This window comes from Lissotriton vulgaris, chromosome 6, assembly GCF_964263255.1.
Source record: "Lissotriton vulgaris chromosome 6, aLisVul1.2, whole genome shotgun sequence".
Classification (NCBI taxonomy): Eukaryota; Metazoa; Chordata; class Amphibia; order Caudata; family Salamandridae; genus Lissotriton; species Lissotriton vulgaris.
This window is the reverse complement of record NC_141694.1, coordinates 1,659,241,727-1,659,257,842: the sequence shown is the minus strand read 5'-3', so window position 1 is coordinate 1,659,257,842 and position 16,116 is coordinate 1,659,241,727. Positions and strand designations below refer to the sequence as shown.

Below are 16,116 nucleotides of genomic sequence, written 5' to 3'. Positions count from 1 at the left end.
TGAAAACATCAAAAGAGCTGCAGCTCACCATGCAATCTGCCGCTACGTCTGTGAGACGTGTTCGATGTTTGCGCCCAAATCGCATAATTTTCTTCCAGGTATAATAGTATTCTACGCATTGTGCTAATGTCTTGGAATTAACCTGTAGCAAACATTAATAAAGATATGGCAGAAGGCAACAGTGTTAGCACAAATTATGGGTAAAAAACAAATAAAGAACATTTTCGCACAAGCATGAATGCAAATCTAAATCATACTTGAGTGGCTATAAAAGCTATGTGGGAGAACAGATTCCAGTAGAACACTGGGGTGATCGAAATAGGAAACCATTTTGAGGCTGTTTGATGGCCTCTATCAATCAAAATGGTGGCCTAATCCATTTCCCTGTAGGACTAGAGATGGATTGGACTGCTAAGCAACAGTAATCATAGCATTTCTGGTCCAAAGCTTGCCCACTAGCTAACCGCCCTTGAACCGCTACACCCATTAAGCTTTCCCAGCTTCCATGAGTATTGCGAGTCCTCTGCTCAATGTTTTTCAATTTATTGTCCTTTTTCATACTGTATGAAACAGAAGCATAAACTGATAGTCCGCCCCACTACTGTACAAGGAATAAAAGGCTAGAAAAGCACCAGTGTACACTGAGTAAGAATCTGAGTGAGAGAGAGAGAGAGAGAGAAAGAGAGATCGAGGGGGGAGGGTAAAATCGATTGTCTTTGTAAGGAAAATGCTACTTACCAGTATGCATCTGTTCTTGGCATGTAGGGCTGCAGAGCCACACACTATTGCATAGATCGGCATCTGGTGGTGGGCCCGGATGATTACACTTTGTTGTTGTCTTGGAAGAGTCTTTGTCTGTTGGATGACTCCTCCTGTAGATCGTAGTGCGCATGGGCATCGACTCCATCATTAGATTGTTTTTCGCCATTGGGGAAATGATGCAGTTGTATGAGTACAGAAAGCGATGTCCATGTCTTATGTATCTAATTAAGATATTACTGGAACAGATATAGGTAGCCGGGGAGGCGTGTGTGGCTGGAACAGATGCATACTGGTAAGTAGCATTTTCCGTTCGAGGCATATGGGCTGCAGACCACACACTATTGCATTGATTGCATAGCAGTTTTTCTCCCTTAGCGGCGACCGCCAATATCTGTTGCAGTAGTTTGAAATAATGTTTTGAGTACAGCCTGGCCCACACTAGCTTGTTGTTCTGCCTGCACATCTACACAGTAGCGTTTTGTAAATGTGTGCGGTGTAGACCATGTAGCTGCTTTACAGATATCATCTAGGGGTATATGTCCTAGGAATGCCATAGATGCCCCTAATTTACGGGTGGAATGAGCCCTAGGGGGAATGGATAGAGTGTGTTTTGCTTTTTGGTAACAGATTTGAATGCACCTAACAATCCACCTTGCAATCCCAGATTTTGAAATGGGATTACCTTTATGTGGAGGAGAAAAGGACACAAACAATTGTTTTGTTTTACGAAATGGTTTTGTCCTATCAATGTAGTAGAGGAGCGCTCTTTTTACATCTAATGTATGTAGAGTACTTTCCGCAACTGTTTGTGGTTGAGAAAAGAATACTGGCAACTCAATAGACTGGTTGAGATGGAACGGTGAAATGACTTTTGGAAGGAATTTTGAGTTTGTTTTAAGAACCACTTTGTTGTGATGGAGTTGTATGAATGGTTCTTGAATTGTTAATGCCTGGATGTCACTTACTCTTCTGAGTGAGGTAAAAGCAACTAAAAAAGCAACTTTCTATGTAAGAAACTGTAATTCCCACTTATGCAATGGTTCAAATGGTGGACCCATAAGTCTAGTGAGAACAATATTTAAATGTTTTGAAGGTAGGCTACTATAGCAGCAAGATGTAACCTGATTGAGGAGTATGCTAAATTACATCTTTGTAGATGGAGCAGGTAGCATATGATGTTTTGGATGGAAACATCTAATGGGTTAATGTTGTTATTTGTGCGATACACAACAAACCTTTTCCACTTGGCTGCATAGAATTTATTTATTTATTTTTATTTAAGGTTTTTGTAGAGCGTGTAGTAACCCGTGAGCATCCCAGCGCTAGAACCTAGAAAGTCAGGAGGGAGCAGTAGCAGGAAAGATGGGACGGGTGGGGCGTCTCACTTCTTTGATGACATTCATGCAATCAGGCGGAAGATTGAGGTATCCAAATTCTAAGACCTCAGGAGCCAAATCGCTAGATTGAGCTGCATTGGGTCTGGATGCATGATCTCTCCATGGTTCTGTGTCAGTAGATGTGGAGAGAGTTTTAATTTTTGATGTGGTACTACTGAGAGCTCTAGTAGTATGGTGTACCACGGTTGTCTTGCCCACTTTGGTGCTATGAGAATCAATGTGAGGGAATGTTGCTGTAGCCTGCGTACCACTAACGGAATTAGTGGGAGAGGTGGAAAATCGTACGCAAATTTGTTTGACCAACTCATCCATACCGCATTGCCTTTGGACAATGGGTGTAGGTATCTCGCGGCGAAGCTTGGGCATTTGGAGTTGCGGTGTGTGGCAACCAGATCTATCTCTGGTTGGCCCACTTGTGAAAGAAAGGTTGAAGAACTCGAGGATGAAGTTCCCACTCAGGCATCTGTTGTTTTTGACGACTTAACAGATCTGCAACTTGATTGTGAACTCCTCGTAGATGTTCTGCTAAAAGAAAGGTTTTTTGAGGAATGGCCCACCTCCATATGCTCTGCGCCAGCCGGGATAGCTGTAAGGAGTGTGTTCCTCCCTGTTTTTGGATGGAATACATGGCTGTCATATTGTTGGTACGGACTAGTACGGCCTTGCTTGATAGGTAATGTTGAAACGATTTTAGAGCTGGAAAAATTACTAGCAACTCCAGATGATTTATGTGGAGTAGCTTTTGTTGCGGTGTCCATGTACCCTGTACTGTGTGTTCTTCCAAATGCGTTCCCCATCCTGTGTGAGATGCGTCTGTGGTTAGCACCACTTGTGGAACAGGCTCAATGAACAGCCGGCCCTTGGAAATGTTTTTGGTGTTCCACCACTGCAGAGAGCGATGTGTCCGGTCGTCCACCACCACCAGATCAGTTATTTGTTGCTGAGCCTGATTCCACTGACTTGCTAAGCACTCCTGTATGAGGCACATTTGTAGTCTTGCTTGTGGTACTATGAAAATGCAGGATGCCATAATTCCAATTAATTGCATGAACATTCGAGCTGGTAGTGCGTGTTGTGGCTGGAATTTTTTGTATAAGAGCTTGCATACTTTGTATCCTTGTTGGAATGGGGGATGCAATTGCTTTGGAGGTATGTATTGTGGCACCTAGATACTGTTGAGACAGAGACGGTTAAAGATGTGACTTCTTTTGATTTACTGTGAATCCTAGCTTGTGTAACAGGCAGATGATCTGATGCGTATGCTGTACACATTGGTGTTATGACTTGGATTTTATTAACCAGTCGTCTAGGTATGGGAAAACATGAATGTTGTCCCTTCTTAAGTGTGCTGCTACTGCTACTGCTAGACACTTGGTGAAAACTTGAGGCGCTGTAGTTACTCCAAAAGGGAGTACTTTGAATTGGTAATGTTGACCTTCTAGTACGAATCAAAGGTACTTTCTGAGAGATTGATGGATAGGAATGTGGAAGTAGACGTCCTTGAGATCTAATGTGGCAAGGAAGTCACCTTGTTTTAACAGCAGCAGAAACTGCTGTAATGTGACCATAAGGAAGTGGTCGGACTGTATGTAAAGGTTTAGAGGCCTTAGATCTAGTATAGGTCTAAGGGAACCATGCTTTTTGGGTATGAGAAAGTATAGGGAGTAAACTCCTGTGTTTTGATGGGGTTTTGGGACTGGTTCTATTGCATTCTTTTGCAGTAGAGATGCAACCTCTTGTTTTAGGAGTGTGAGATGCTCCTGTGACACGGGAAGTTGTCTGGGTGGTATTGTTGGAGGAGTGGAAGTGATCTCCAGGCAATACCCTGACTGAACTATTTGTCTTACCCACCTGTCTGTGGTGATGGAGTTCCAGACAGGTAGGAACTGTTGTAATCTTCCCCCGACAGGTGTGGAATGGTTTGGGGGGATGGGAGGGAAGTCACTGTTTCGAAGTAGAGGCATTGCGGTTGTTGTTGCCTCTGTCCTTATTGTTGTTACCTCTATATCCTCCTCTGTAATACCCTCTACTGGGCGAGGTTTGGGTGGGCGCTTTATAAGAGGAGGTTTTGCCAGTTTGAAAACCTTTAGAGGTGCCCCTGTAAGAGGAGTGACGAAAGGACGCTCGATGGGTCTGAGTTTATAAGGTTACCATGGATTTGGCTGTATCCGTATCTTTTTTCATTTTCTCTAGTACATTATCAATCGGTGGACCAAAGAGATTTTGCTGGTCAAAGGGCTGATTTATGATACTGGCCTGTACTTCTGGCTTGAACCCAGAGATGCGTAACCAGGTATGTCTACACAACAGAACTCCTGTATTTATGGCTCTAGAGGCTTTGTCGGCAGCATCTAATGCACAGCCGATTGAGGTATTGGTAATAACCTTGCCTTCATGTATTAAGTCAGAAGCCCTGGCCTTATATTGTTCTGGTAAATGTTGCATGAGCGTTTCTAGCTCATCATAATGAGCTTGATCATATCTTGCTTACAAAGCTTGAGTGTTAGCAATTCTCCAGACAGTGGCTGCTTGTGAGATGGTGCGTTTTCCTGAAGCATCTAAAAGCTTGGGCTCCTTATCAGGGGGTGGAGCATCCCCTGTTGTCTGCGAGTTAGCTCTTTTCCTCGCATTTGAGACTACTAACGAGTCCAATGGCAGCTGACCTTTGATGTATGCTGGTTCAGTTGGAGCCGCTTTATACTTCTTTTCTAGTCTGGGGTTAATTACTCTGGCTCTGACGGGATCTTTGAATACCTCTGGTGCATGTTTTACCACTCCAGTAAGTATTGGTAATTTGGCTGTGATTTTATGTGACAATAGTAGTGTATCCATAAGGAAGTCCTCTTCCACTGGATCTGTATGTAAGTCCACTCCATGAAAAGTGGCTGCTCTATGAATGAGCTGTGTAAACCCAATAGTGTCATCTGGGGGAGATGGTCTAGAAGTGTATGCGTCATCTTGTGGCAGATTTGGTGCATCTGGCGCATTATAATCTTCCCAGGGATCATTTGATGGCCCAGGAATATTGTCTGTGTCATCTGTGTCATCTATGTGTTGCTCACTTTCTACCCCATGTGAATAATTGTCTTCATCATCCTCATCCTGTGGAATAGGGATATGTGTGATGGATGGTGAGTGTGCAGGAGAAATATCTATTGGTATTTCTAGCAATGGTGAAGGAATTCTTATGGGGGAAGTTTGAGCATGCTTTTTAAGTGGAACTGGAGGTGGTTTGGGAGAGTCCATTTTCCTCTTTTCAGGCACTGTAATTACATGTCCAGTCTTTGGATTAATACAAAGAGTCTTTTGCTTTGGATCTGGGTGGAAAAGCTCTTCTACGGAAATATCCTTTCGGTGCCGAATTATCCTGCTTGGGACCGAAATGCTTAAGTTTTACAGTGTCTATTGTCTATGGAGCGGATATTGGCTTTGGTTCCGAAGACTTGATATCATGTTTCTTTCTCGTATCGCAGCTTTTTGGATCCGGTATTACTGGTCCCGAAGCACACTTGGAATCATCGACCTTCGGTGCTGAGGTGTGTTTCGGTTCTGAAGCAGGCTTCGGGTCAACTTTTTTCGGAACCAGAGTTGTCTTCTGTTCGATAGACTTGGGAACCTCTTTCGGAGCTGAGCTTGTTTTCGGCTCGACCGGTTTTGGTAACGAGGGCTGCTTCGGTGCCGGAGTTCGTTTCGGTTTGAGGACCTTTTGCTTGTCGGGACCGACAGACTGACTTGAGCCCGAGTCGACATGAGGCTTTTTGGATTCTTCGTTGCCGAGCCAGAAGGCGGGGTGTTGGAAGGTTTTGGTCGGTGTGCACCTGGACCAGGAGGAGGAGGTGGAACCGAAGCCTGTCCTGGTATGGGGGGAGGGGTGAACAGGGTCGATGCTTGTACTCACGACCTGTTGACCAGCTGGAAGAAGATAGTCGTCTTCAGATTGTTCCTCAGCTCCGGAAGCTGAATCCTCTGCTTCAGAAACAATGTCGTCCTCCTGTTGTTCTTCGGTATCTATCTCATTCGGAGCCTCGTCTATGATGAGGTCTGGTGTTGATGAAGAGGACTGCGCCATGACTCTTTGAGCTCGACGGTCTCTGATGGTTTTCTTGGACCGGAACGAAGAGCAGGCCTCGCAATCTCGACTCTCGTGCTCCGGGGACAAGCACAGATTGCAAACCTCATGAAGATCAGTGTGAGGAAATTTGTGTCCACACTGATGGCACTTCTTGAAGGGTGTACTTTCCATGAGCCAAAGGCCCAATGGCGCAGTTGGGCCCGACGGCCCATACGAACGCTGGAATCGAGAAGCGCAAGCCTTTCTTCGATGGGGGTAACTGGAATTACTGTCGAAGACGATCCCGATGGTATGATGTAGGACTGAAAGTCGAAAGGAGATCGGTAACGGGACCGAACGATAAACACATCCGAGCCCGATGGCGGAAAAAAAACAATCTGATGATGGAGTCGAGTCCCATGCGCACTACGATCTACAGGAGGAGTCATCCAACAAAGACTCTTCCAGGATTCCAAGACAACAACAAAGTGTAATCATCCGGGACCACCACCAGATGGCTATCTATGGGATGTATAACGTTACAACGCATACTTTTACAACGCCTACCTTTACACCGCAATTTTTACACCGCAACATCCATTACAACGCATGCCAATACAACGAATTCTTTGAAACTACCTTTACAACGCATACCATTACAACGCATAACATTACATTGCATGTAAGGTAAGTGTTGGATTGTGTAGGGGTTAAAATTACTATTCTAACTCCAGGGGGTGCAACAGTAGGGTAAGTGTTGGATAGTGTAGGGGTAAAAATTACTATTCTAACTCCAGGGGGTGCAACAGTAGGGTATGTGTTGGATAGTGTAGGGGTAAAAATTACTATTCTAACTCCAGGGGGTGCAACAGAAGGGTAAGTGTTGGATAGTGTAAGGGTACTATGTGTTGCAATGCTATGCGTTGTAATGGTATGCGTTGTAATGACTGCGTTGTAATGGCATGCGTTGTAGTGGTGTGCGTTGTAGTGTCATGCGTTGTAATGGTTGCGTTGTAAATGCATGCGTTGTAATGGATGTTGCGTTGTAAAAGTTTTGTTGTAATGGTAGTGCGGTGTAAAAGTTGCGTTGTAAAGGTTGTTTCCGCTATCTATGCAATAGTGTGTGGTCTGCAGCCCATATGCCTCTAACATATATTTATATATACCAAAACAGGACACTTCGATGTTGTGTTGTTGCACCTAATATGAGTGTGTGGTGTGGTGAGTCTTACATAATCCGGAGGGGTATTGCAAAAGTATGGGACCCCCTGCACAATGTGGTGAGGGGCCTCTGACACAACCATATCTCACAGATGTTCATAGGCCTTGGGCTGAAAGGGTTCCCCCTGAAGGGAGCCCTCCTTCCTCCCCCAGCTGCAGGGGCTAGCGTTACGCCCCGACCTAATATCCTCAGGAAGAATGACACTGAATTTAAAAGAAATTAATTTCTTAACAAATACAACATATTATCCAATGACATCTGCCACACACTATCTGCAAATGAATGGCAACTACAGAGACAACCAGACACAATGCAGGAAATGTGATGCAGAAAAGGCAAAATATGGTAAAAAGGATCTATTTAAAATCAGCAGAATAAGTGAACAAAGGAAGAAAGTAGAGAACTCAGACAAAACAGAAGTCCTTATCCTGGGTACCTCCCCCTCCGCCTGGGATGACTCTTGGTGGCCAGAGGCCCTTGGAAAAGCACCCATCCCGACGGACCACGCACGTAACCTGGGCGTCATCCTGGACTCCTCACTCTCTATGAACAGACAAGTCAACGCCGTTTCATCATCTTGCTTCAACATTCTTCGCATGCTCAAAAAAACATTTCGCTGGATCCCCACCGAAACTAGAAAAACGGTCACCCACGCACTGGTCACGAGTCGCCTGGACTACGGAAACACCCTATACGCCGGTACCACCGCAAAACTCCAGAAAAAACTCCAACGCATCCAGAACGCTTCAGCCAGACTCATACTAGACATCCCGCGTAAAGACCACATCTCTGGTCACCTGAAAAACCTCCACTGGCCCCCGTCAATAAGAGGATTACTTTCCGCCTCCTAACCCACGCGCACAAAGCACTTTACGAACTTGGACCCGAATGCCTCAACACACGACTTTCCTTCTACACCCCCTCCCGCCAGCTACGATCCTCCAACCAAGCCCTTGCCACTGTACCTCGCATCAACAAAACCACCATGGGAGGTAGATCCTTCTCCTACCTGGCAGCTAAAACCTGGAACTCACTTCCCACTCACCTTCGCCTCACTCAGAACCACCTAGCATTCAGAAAACAACTTAAAACTTGGATATTCGACAAGTAATTCCCCACCTTTCATCAAGCGCCTTGAGACCCTCTGGGTATGTAGCGCGCCATATAAATCATTTGACTTGACTTGACTTGACTAGAGAAATAAAACAGTATCCATTTTGGTTTTAGCAGGAAATCAAAGACTAATGGATGAAAATCAGTTCAAAATGTGCACTGTTAAATACCTGCAACTTTTGTGCTTTCTTGGTTGAACCCACTGACTATTTCCTGGTCTTGGTACAGGTTGTAAATCACTTATAATGGGTCAAAGTGTAATAGAGGGCCTTATTTAAAGTTTAGCGGATCAGATACTTCGTCTCAAACATGACGGATGTCCTGTCTGCTGTATTACTAGTGCATTATACCCTATGACGCATGTAATACAGTGGACCGGATTTCTCCACATTTTGTCAAACTCTAAATAGGGCCGTAAGCTTCTTCTATGGCTTCTGCATTTCCTTTACTTTGTTCACTTCCTGTTCCTCAATCAACTATGTTCTCCTCTCACAAAATACAATACTATCCCAACCTCTTTCTCTCTCTTGTGCTACACAGAAAAGCTGTGAAAGTGCATTATTAATCACTTTGCAGGCCAGATCTTTTGTTTGGTGAAACATCACAAGCAATAAACGACCAAATGACCACATGTAACAATAGTTTCAGAAACCAACTACACAATAAATAACTTATGCTATTTTTGTAATCTTTGTATTGTGATTTCCTTGTCTCCCACCCACAGTATAACAAAAGCACACAGTCATGGGGTTTCCTCTGCTGCCTATTCATATACCCCGAAACAGGGATAAATGTACACACTGTTTAAAACAATTATTCCCCACACTTAAGGTCTGGAAGCAACTTCAGGATTACATCCATGGGATTTTAGTTACATCCATAGAGACCCTTCCAGTTGCTCTACATCTTCTCAAATTTCATAGGGAAGCCCCAGCTCAGATAGGGGCACCCTTTCAGCCAGTCTGAAATTTTACACCACTGGTCCACCATCGGATTGCCCTATTTCTGGGCTACTAGGTTTACAATAGTGATTCTTTAGAAACAGAAGTGGTTAACCCAGACTTCAATTCTTTTTTTGGAATGCTATGTAAGGGAGCGAGCACCAGAAGCACTTCTTAATAACAGTCTCACCATAGTGCACTTTCCCTTAACACCAGTTACTGGGAGAAAACAATCATCTTACCATTTTCTGAATGTGGAAAAAATCTTTGTTGTTGCTTGCCAGTGATTTGTTAAACAGCTTCTTTTCTTGAGGTGTCCACTTATCTGACCCTGAAAAATATTAAATCTTCATTTTTTAACCAAAGTTCAGTTTACCTTCCTTGTGATTTTTGATTTTTTCATAAGCTTAGCGATTGCAAAGAAACAATGGACAAAATGCCTCCTACCATTCAGTGGTTTACATCACCAATAAACCACCAAACCTGGATTTGCTCACTGATTGACCGTTGTTTATGTACTCTGACCTCTGAACCGGGAAGAGTATGGCTAAGTCATCAAATACAGTTAATGCTAGGAGAGAGCTTGATACTTCTTAAATGATATCACCTGATTGACTTTATTTTTGCGGTCATATATAGTAGATCTCAGCCTAAGTGATACGATCACACATATTAAACCCTTCTGTCTCTAGAAACATTACTTACCAGCACCACACTTCTGATTCTCATGTGTGCCACAGCTTGTGAGTAATAAATCATCCTTAATCTACTATTCACATAAGCATCTTCCTCTGCCTGGCAGGGGAGGAGATCTGGAACTGGGATCAAAGAAAATCACACACAGCTCTGTGCAAGTATTGGCTATGCGCCTAACCCCCCTGGGAAATGCGAGCCCCCATTAAGAATATTTTGTTGAGTACCGGCATCTGATTCACGCAGAAAACAAAAAAAGGATGATGCAAGGCTGAGGAACAGGGGAGGCCTGGCTTTGGCACCGATGCAAGATGGCAGCTGCTCCATAAGCTTCATTACAGACTCAGAGCTTTATCTCTTCTTTTGCCTCTTTCCCACAGTTTCGGCTGATTCCGGATGTGCCAGTTTGAATATCCGCAATGAGTTTATACGCCATTCCTGAACTATACAGATGCTTTCCGGGACCTGTAAGCCGCAGCGGTGATTCTCCACAGTTAGACGCGAGCTGCCGCCATATTAGGTCGCGTCGCTCGCGTCTTTGATTTTTTGCCTTTCATCTTCGTTTTTACAACTTCTTCACAACAACTGCTGACTCCAGAAGTGACCTTGCCTTCCCTACAAATGGCAGTAAATTCTCAGTCTGTTTTTACATCATGATGGTGCATTCTTGGACCCGGGAGCCTCAGTGGTGACTGGACATATATAGATGTGAGCGTCCGCCATTTTAGGTTGCGGTGCTCATGTTAAAGGTTTTTTAAATTTTCTTTTTTCTCTTCTATTTGTTTACTAATACTGATACCATTTGATTACTGTATTGAACTGCACTTTTTTGTCCCGTTGGTGCATTGGTTCATGGTCTCTTTAGGCTGGCTGATATTTTTCACAATGAAAATTCTTCTTTCGAACTTGGCTGCCTTTAAATGAAGTTTCCTATTTGCACCATGTTTCTGATATGCCAGTTTTGGCTATCTACTAGTTCATATATATTGAGGTTATTTGGCTCTCAAACCTCCTTGTTTATTTTGTGAATATTTGCTCTTTCAATGGTCATTTGAGCCAAGTAGTTCCTCCTTGTTGTATGAACCGGACTATTACCTACACATCGTCCTACTTACTATAGCAAGATGGTCAGTGACTTACACACATCCTCCAAACCATCACCCTCAGGTACAAAACCAAAAAGAGCGAAGAACGACCCACCTTCTCTTATTCTATCTTCCTAGAATCCTGTCCTGGACTCTATTTTGGATGAGGTCCGTGGTCTTCAACCATTTATGTGCGCAACGAATGAAAGACTACAACAAATTGAAAATCGCTGGATTGTTATGGAGGGGAAGGTGTCGGAGTTAGAACAACGTGTGGGAGACCTTCAAGATATAGCTACCAAAATTCCTATGTTAGAACAAGTAATCCCAAAACTTAAGCTACTCACTGAAGACCTTGATAATCGAAATAGACGAAATAATCTTCACCTTTACGGTCTTCCTGAAAATATTGAGGGCTCTGATATTCTATCCTTCTTGAAGCAATTTCTCCGTGATCTCCTGGATCTTCAATCTTCACCGCCTCTCAACATTCAACATGCACATCGTTTGGGTCGACTTCAACCTAACTCATCTAAACCACATGGCATCATAATGCTCTTTCTGGAATTCACTGATCTGATGAGTGTCTTGAAAGCTGTCAAAATTAAACGTAGCCTTATTTGGTCTGGCCACACTCCTTTTACTTCACAGGATGTCTCTAATGCAACTAATGCCTGTCGAAAAGAATTCTTAGCTCTTCGTCCTCAGATGAGGCACTTTAAATATCCAATATGGTATTCTTCAGCAATGCCTCTGCAAGATCACCCATGAAGAGTCCTCAAGTTCTTTTGATGATCCGGATAAGCTGAAACTCTTTCTGCGTAGTATTTCATCTCACAACATGGAGACTAATGCCTGAGTTCTTTTGTAGATTTCGGTTATTCCTACTCTAATTACATAATTCTTTTTGTCTTTTTTTACTAATCTTCCTTTTCGTTTACTCTATTGTACTCTTTTTGTTTCTCTTCTTATGCTGGTAACTAATTATCTTTAATTTTTTGTTCACTTTGTGTTTCTTTTCTCATCAATATCTTTGTCTCAATTTATTATGAGGCTTTTTGTTTTCTTGTTTCTTAGTTTCGTCCTTGACTGTTAACCGTTTCAATTCAGATCTAGTTTTTTATCCTTGATCTGTCTCCCATTTTCCTCCTGCCTATCTCTTCCTTTCCTCTTTTTTGTACTGGTCTTTTTTCTTAACTATCTTTCTTAACCTTTATTCTCATTCTCACATGAGTGTTTTTCTTATTTGTTCCTCTACCCATGTAGTGTAGTTCCTATATTCCCAATAGGCTCTGCGCATTGGAATAATATATCCTATGGTTTAGACTTAGGACTAAGGTCGACTAGGTCTCTATCGAATATATTAGACTTAATTGCGAGTGCCAGCTAGCTCAGAGGTCACTAGAAACTTTCTCGAATAAACAAGAAGGGATTCGTTTTTGACAACCGCATAAACATGACAACTTTGTTTCCCCAAGATAAAACTGATCTTCAGAGTCGTGGAAACAATAGATAGATTTCACTCAGTCAATCATGCATGCTTCGTTTCGCTAGAGGTGTAGAGAAGTAGATAGACGGGCGTTTTCAATAAAAGGTTTTATTGAACAGTCTTCTTTCTCAAGCATAAGAAATGAACTCCTACAATCGTAAAACTGGTTGTAAAATATAGTTCATACAGTATAAACAGTAGGATAAAATAATACTGTAAGAGCATTGTATGGTTCCTAAACCATAGATTAATACATACATAAACGCTGTTTGCCAAACCTTAACCGGCGCTGCTGCTGACACAGGGCTCCTTGAACCCACGCCTCGCGGAACCCGCTCCGCGGGTCCCGCTTCGGATTGTCATCTGCCTGACTGCTCCTGGCTCACCTGCTTGGCTGTTCCTGTGGGGGCGTGTGAGGCTGCAGGGCTGCGAGCGCGAACCGGGACTCACCTTCCCAGGAGTCCCGGTCCCAGAGGCCGAGTCACCTGGCCCCGCTCTCCCTGACCGCCCTGCCCCACCTTCAAACAACTGAAAAGGCGCCTGGATCCTTCTCGTGTGGGACGCTGTTTGCCAAACCTTAACCGGCGCTGCTGCTGACACAGGGCTCCTTGAACCCACGCCTCGCGGAACCCGCTCCGCGGGTCCCGCTTCGGATTGTCATCTGTCTGACTGCTCCTGGCTCACCTGCTTGGCTGTTCCTGTGGGGGCGTGTGAGGCTGCAGGGCTGCGAGCGCGAACCGGGACTCACCTTCCCAGGAGTCCCGGTCCCAGAGGCCGAGTCACCTGGCCCCGCTCTCCCTGACCGCCCCGCCCCACCTTCAAACAACTGAAAAGGCGCCTGGATCCTTCTCGTGTGGGACGCTGTTTGCCAAACCTTAACCGGCGCTGCTGCTGACACAGGGCTCCTTGAACCCACGCCTCGCGGAACCCGCTCCGCGGGTCCCGCTTCGGATTGTCATCTGCCTGACTGCTCCTGGCTCACCTGCTTGGCTGTTCCTGTGGGGGCGTGTGAGGCTGCAGGGCTGCGAGCGCGAACCGGGACTCACCTTCCCAGGAGTCCCGGTCCCAGAGGCCGAGTCACCTGGCCCCGCTCTCCCTGACCGCCCCGCCCCACCTTCAAACAACTGAAAAGGCGCCTGGATCCTTCTCGTGTGGGACGCTGTTTGCCAAACCTTAACCGGCGCTGCTGCTGACACAGGGCTCCTTGAACCCACGCCTCGCGGAACCCGCTCCGCGGGTCCCGCTTCGGATTGTCATCTGCCTGACTGCTCCTGGCTCACCTGCTTGGCTGTTCCTGTGGGGGCGTGTGAGGCTGCAGGGCTGCGAGCGCGAACCGGGACTCACCTTCCCAGGAGTCCCGGTCCCAGAGGCCGAGTCACCTGGCCCCGCTCTCCCTGACCGCCCGCCCCACCTTCAAACAACTGAAAAGGCGCCTGGATCCTTCTCGTGTGGGACGCTGTTTGCCAAACCTTAACCGGCGCTGCTGCTGACACAGGGCTCCTTGAACCCACGCCTCGCGGAACCCGCTCCGCGGGTCCCGCTTCGGATTGTCATCTGCCTGACTGCTCCTGGCTCACCTGCTTGGCTGTTCCTGTGGGGGCGTGTGAGGCTGCAGGGCTGCGAGCGTGAACCGGGACTCACCTTCCCAGGAGTCCCGGTCCCAGAGGCCGAGTCACCTGGCCCCGCTCTCCCTGACCGCCCCACCTTCAAACAACTGAAATGGCGCCTGGATCCTCCTCGTGTGGGACGTGGTTTGCCAAACCTTAACCGGCGCTGCTGCTGACACAGGGCTCCTTGAACCCACGCCTCACGAAACCCGCTCCGCGGGTCCCGCTTCGGATTGTCATCTGCCTGACTGCTCGTGGCTCACCTGCTTGGCTGTTCCTGTGGGGGCGTGTGAGGCTGCAGGGCTGCGAGCGCGAACCGGGACTCACCTTCCCAGGAGTCCCGGTCCCAGAGGCCGAGTCACCTGGCCCCGCTCTCCCTGACCGCCCCGCCCCACCTTCAAACAACTGAAAAGGCGCCTGGATCCTTCTCGTGTGGGACGCTGTTTGCCAAACCTTAACCGGCGCTGCTGCTGACACAGGGCTCCTTGAACCCACGCCTCGCGGAACCCGCTCCGCGGGTCCCGCTTCGGATTGTCATCTGCCTGACTGCTCCTGGCTCACCTGCTTGGCTGTTCCTGTGGGGGCGTGTGAGGCTGCAGGGCTGCGAGCGCGAACCGGGACTCACCTTCCCAGGAGTCCCGGTCCCAGAGGCCGAGTCACCTGGCCCCGCTCTCCCTGACCGCCCCGCCCCACCTTTAAACAACACGGCCCATTGGACTCCGGCCCATAAATATCGGAGTACGACGCTGCGCGGGAGCGCCCGGGGCTAAGACCGGGCAAAGAGCGGGCCGTTTGAGGCCGTTCGAGGACAGAGAGGACTGGACTGGCCCACCCCCTTTCGCTCGATATTTTCGGAAACCATTCCAACAACCGGGAGGTAAAGACCTATCTTCGTCCCCGCGCACCAAGCGCTATGAATACAAGGGTAACTCGTAGTAAGACCTCTAAAGGTGGGTCACAAATTAGTGGCCCCATGGATGACTTTATTACCCGCACCAACATAGCCATAGACGAAGAGATATCCAAACTCCAAACCCGGGTCTCGTTAGAATTAGAAGCCACCAGAAGAGTGTCCCAAGTTATTGCACTTTCCAAAAAATCTTCCTTAGGCCACATAGCTACTTCAGTTACCCCTGAGCGACCAGCCCGCCCTCATTGTATCGTCACTCAGGTCGATGTTCATCATTCCCCGACCCCTGCTATTTTCCAACCGGCCCTAGAAAACAAAGACGAGGGAACTCCACCGACACCACCCAGTGCGTACAACCCTGTCCCCATTGTATCCCCTCAGACAAATTTGTTTAACATTAATACTAGTGGCAAGCAACCAAAGAGGAAACGCAATTCTCGCTCTGCCTACTTTCGCAAAAAAGCGAAAATTGCTGTTCCTAAAGATCTGCCAACGACTAATGTCACAGCAACTAATGCTGGCGCAGAGCGTACTCTTAGCACACAGCCACCTAGTGAGGGACAGGGAAAGGGTTCATCTATTCCCCCTATTAATACCCCAGTGGATGAGGACCCTGATGTGGATGGGCTAGGCAAAAATAACAAAGAATTTATAGAGGTGGTTTGGGAGACACTTAAAGAACTTCGGTCACCCCTAGACCTCAGACTATCAAGCATAGAAAATAATTTGCTTGAAATGGAGAAGAGCATTATTGCTCTGGCCACTCTTGGGTTGAAAAGTCTTGAAAACCAGGGTATTATAGTAGCTGATCCAACGCCACAAGCTACCGCATCTCAAACTAACCAA

The 16,116-nt window shown here is 46.3% G+C and overlaps 1 protein-coding gene across 1 annotated transcript in view; it reads right to left on the bottom strand.

Moving 5' to 3' along the window:
- Positions 1–16,116, bottom strand: part of TRERF1 (transcriptional regulating factor 1) — a 635,163-nt gene that overhangs the window by 117,992 nt on the left and 501,055 nt on the right. Inside the window, exons 13-14 of the mRNA XM_086927823.1 lie at positions 9,729–9,817; positions 29–142 (exon numbers count right to left, since the gene is read on the bottom strand). Coding sequence (XP_086783949.1) covers positions 29–142; positions 9,729–9,817 — 203 coding nt within the window. The remainder of the gene's footprint in view (positions 1–28; positions 143–9,728; positions 9,818–16,116) is intronic.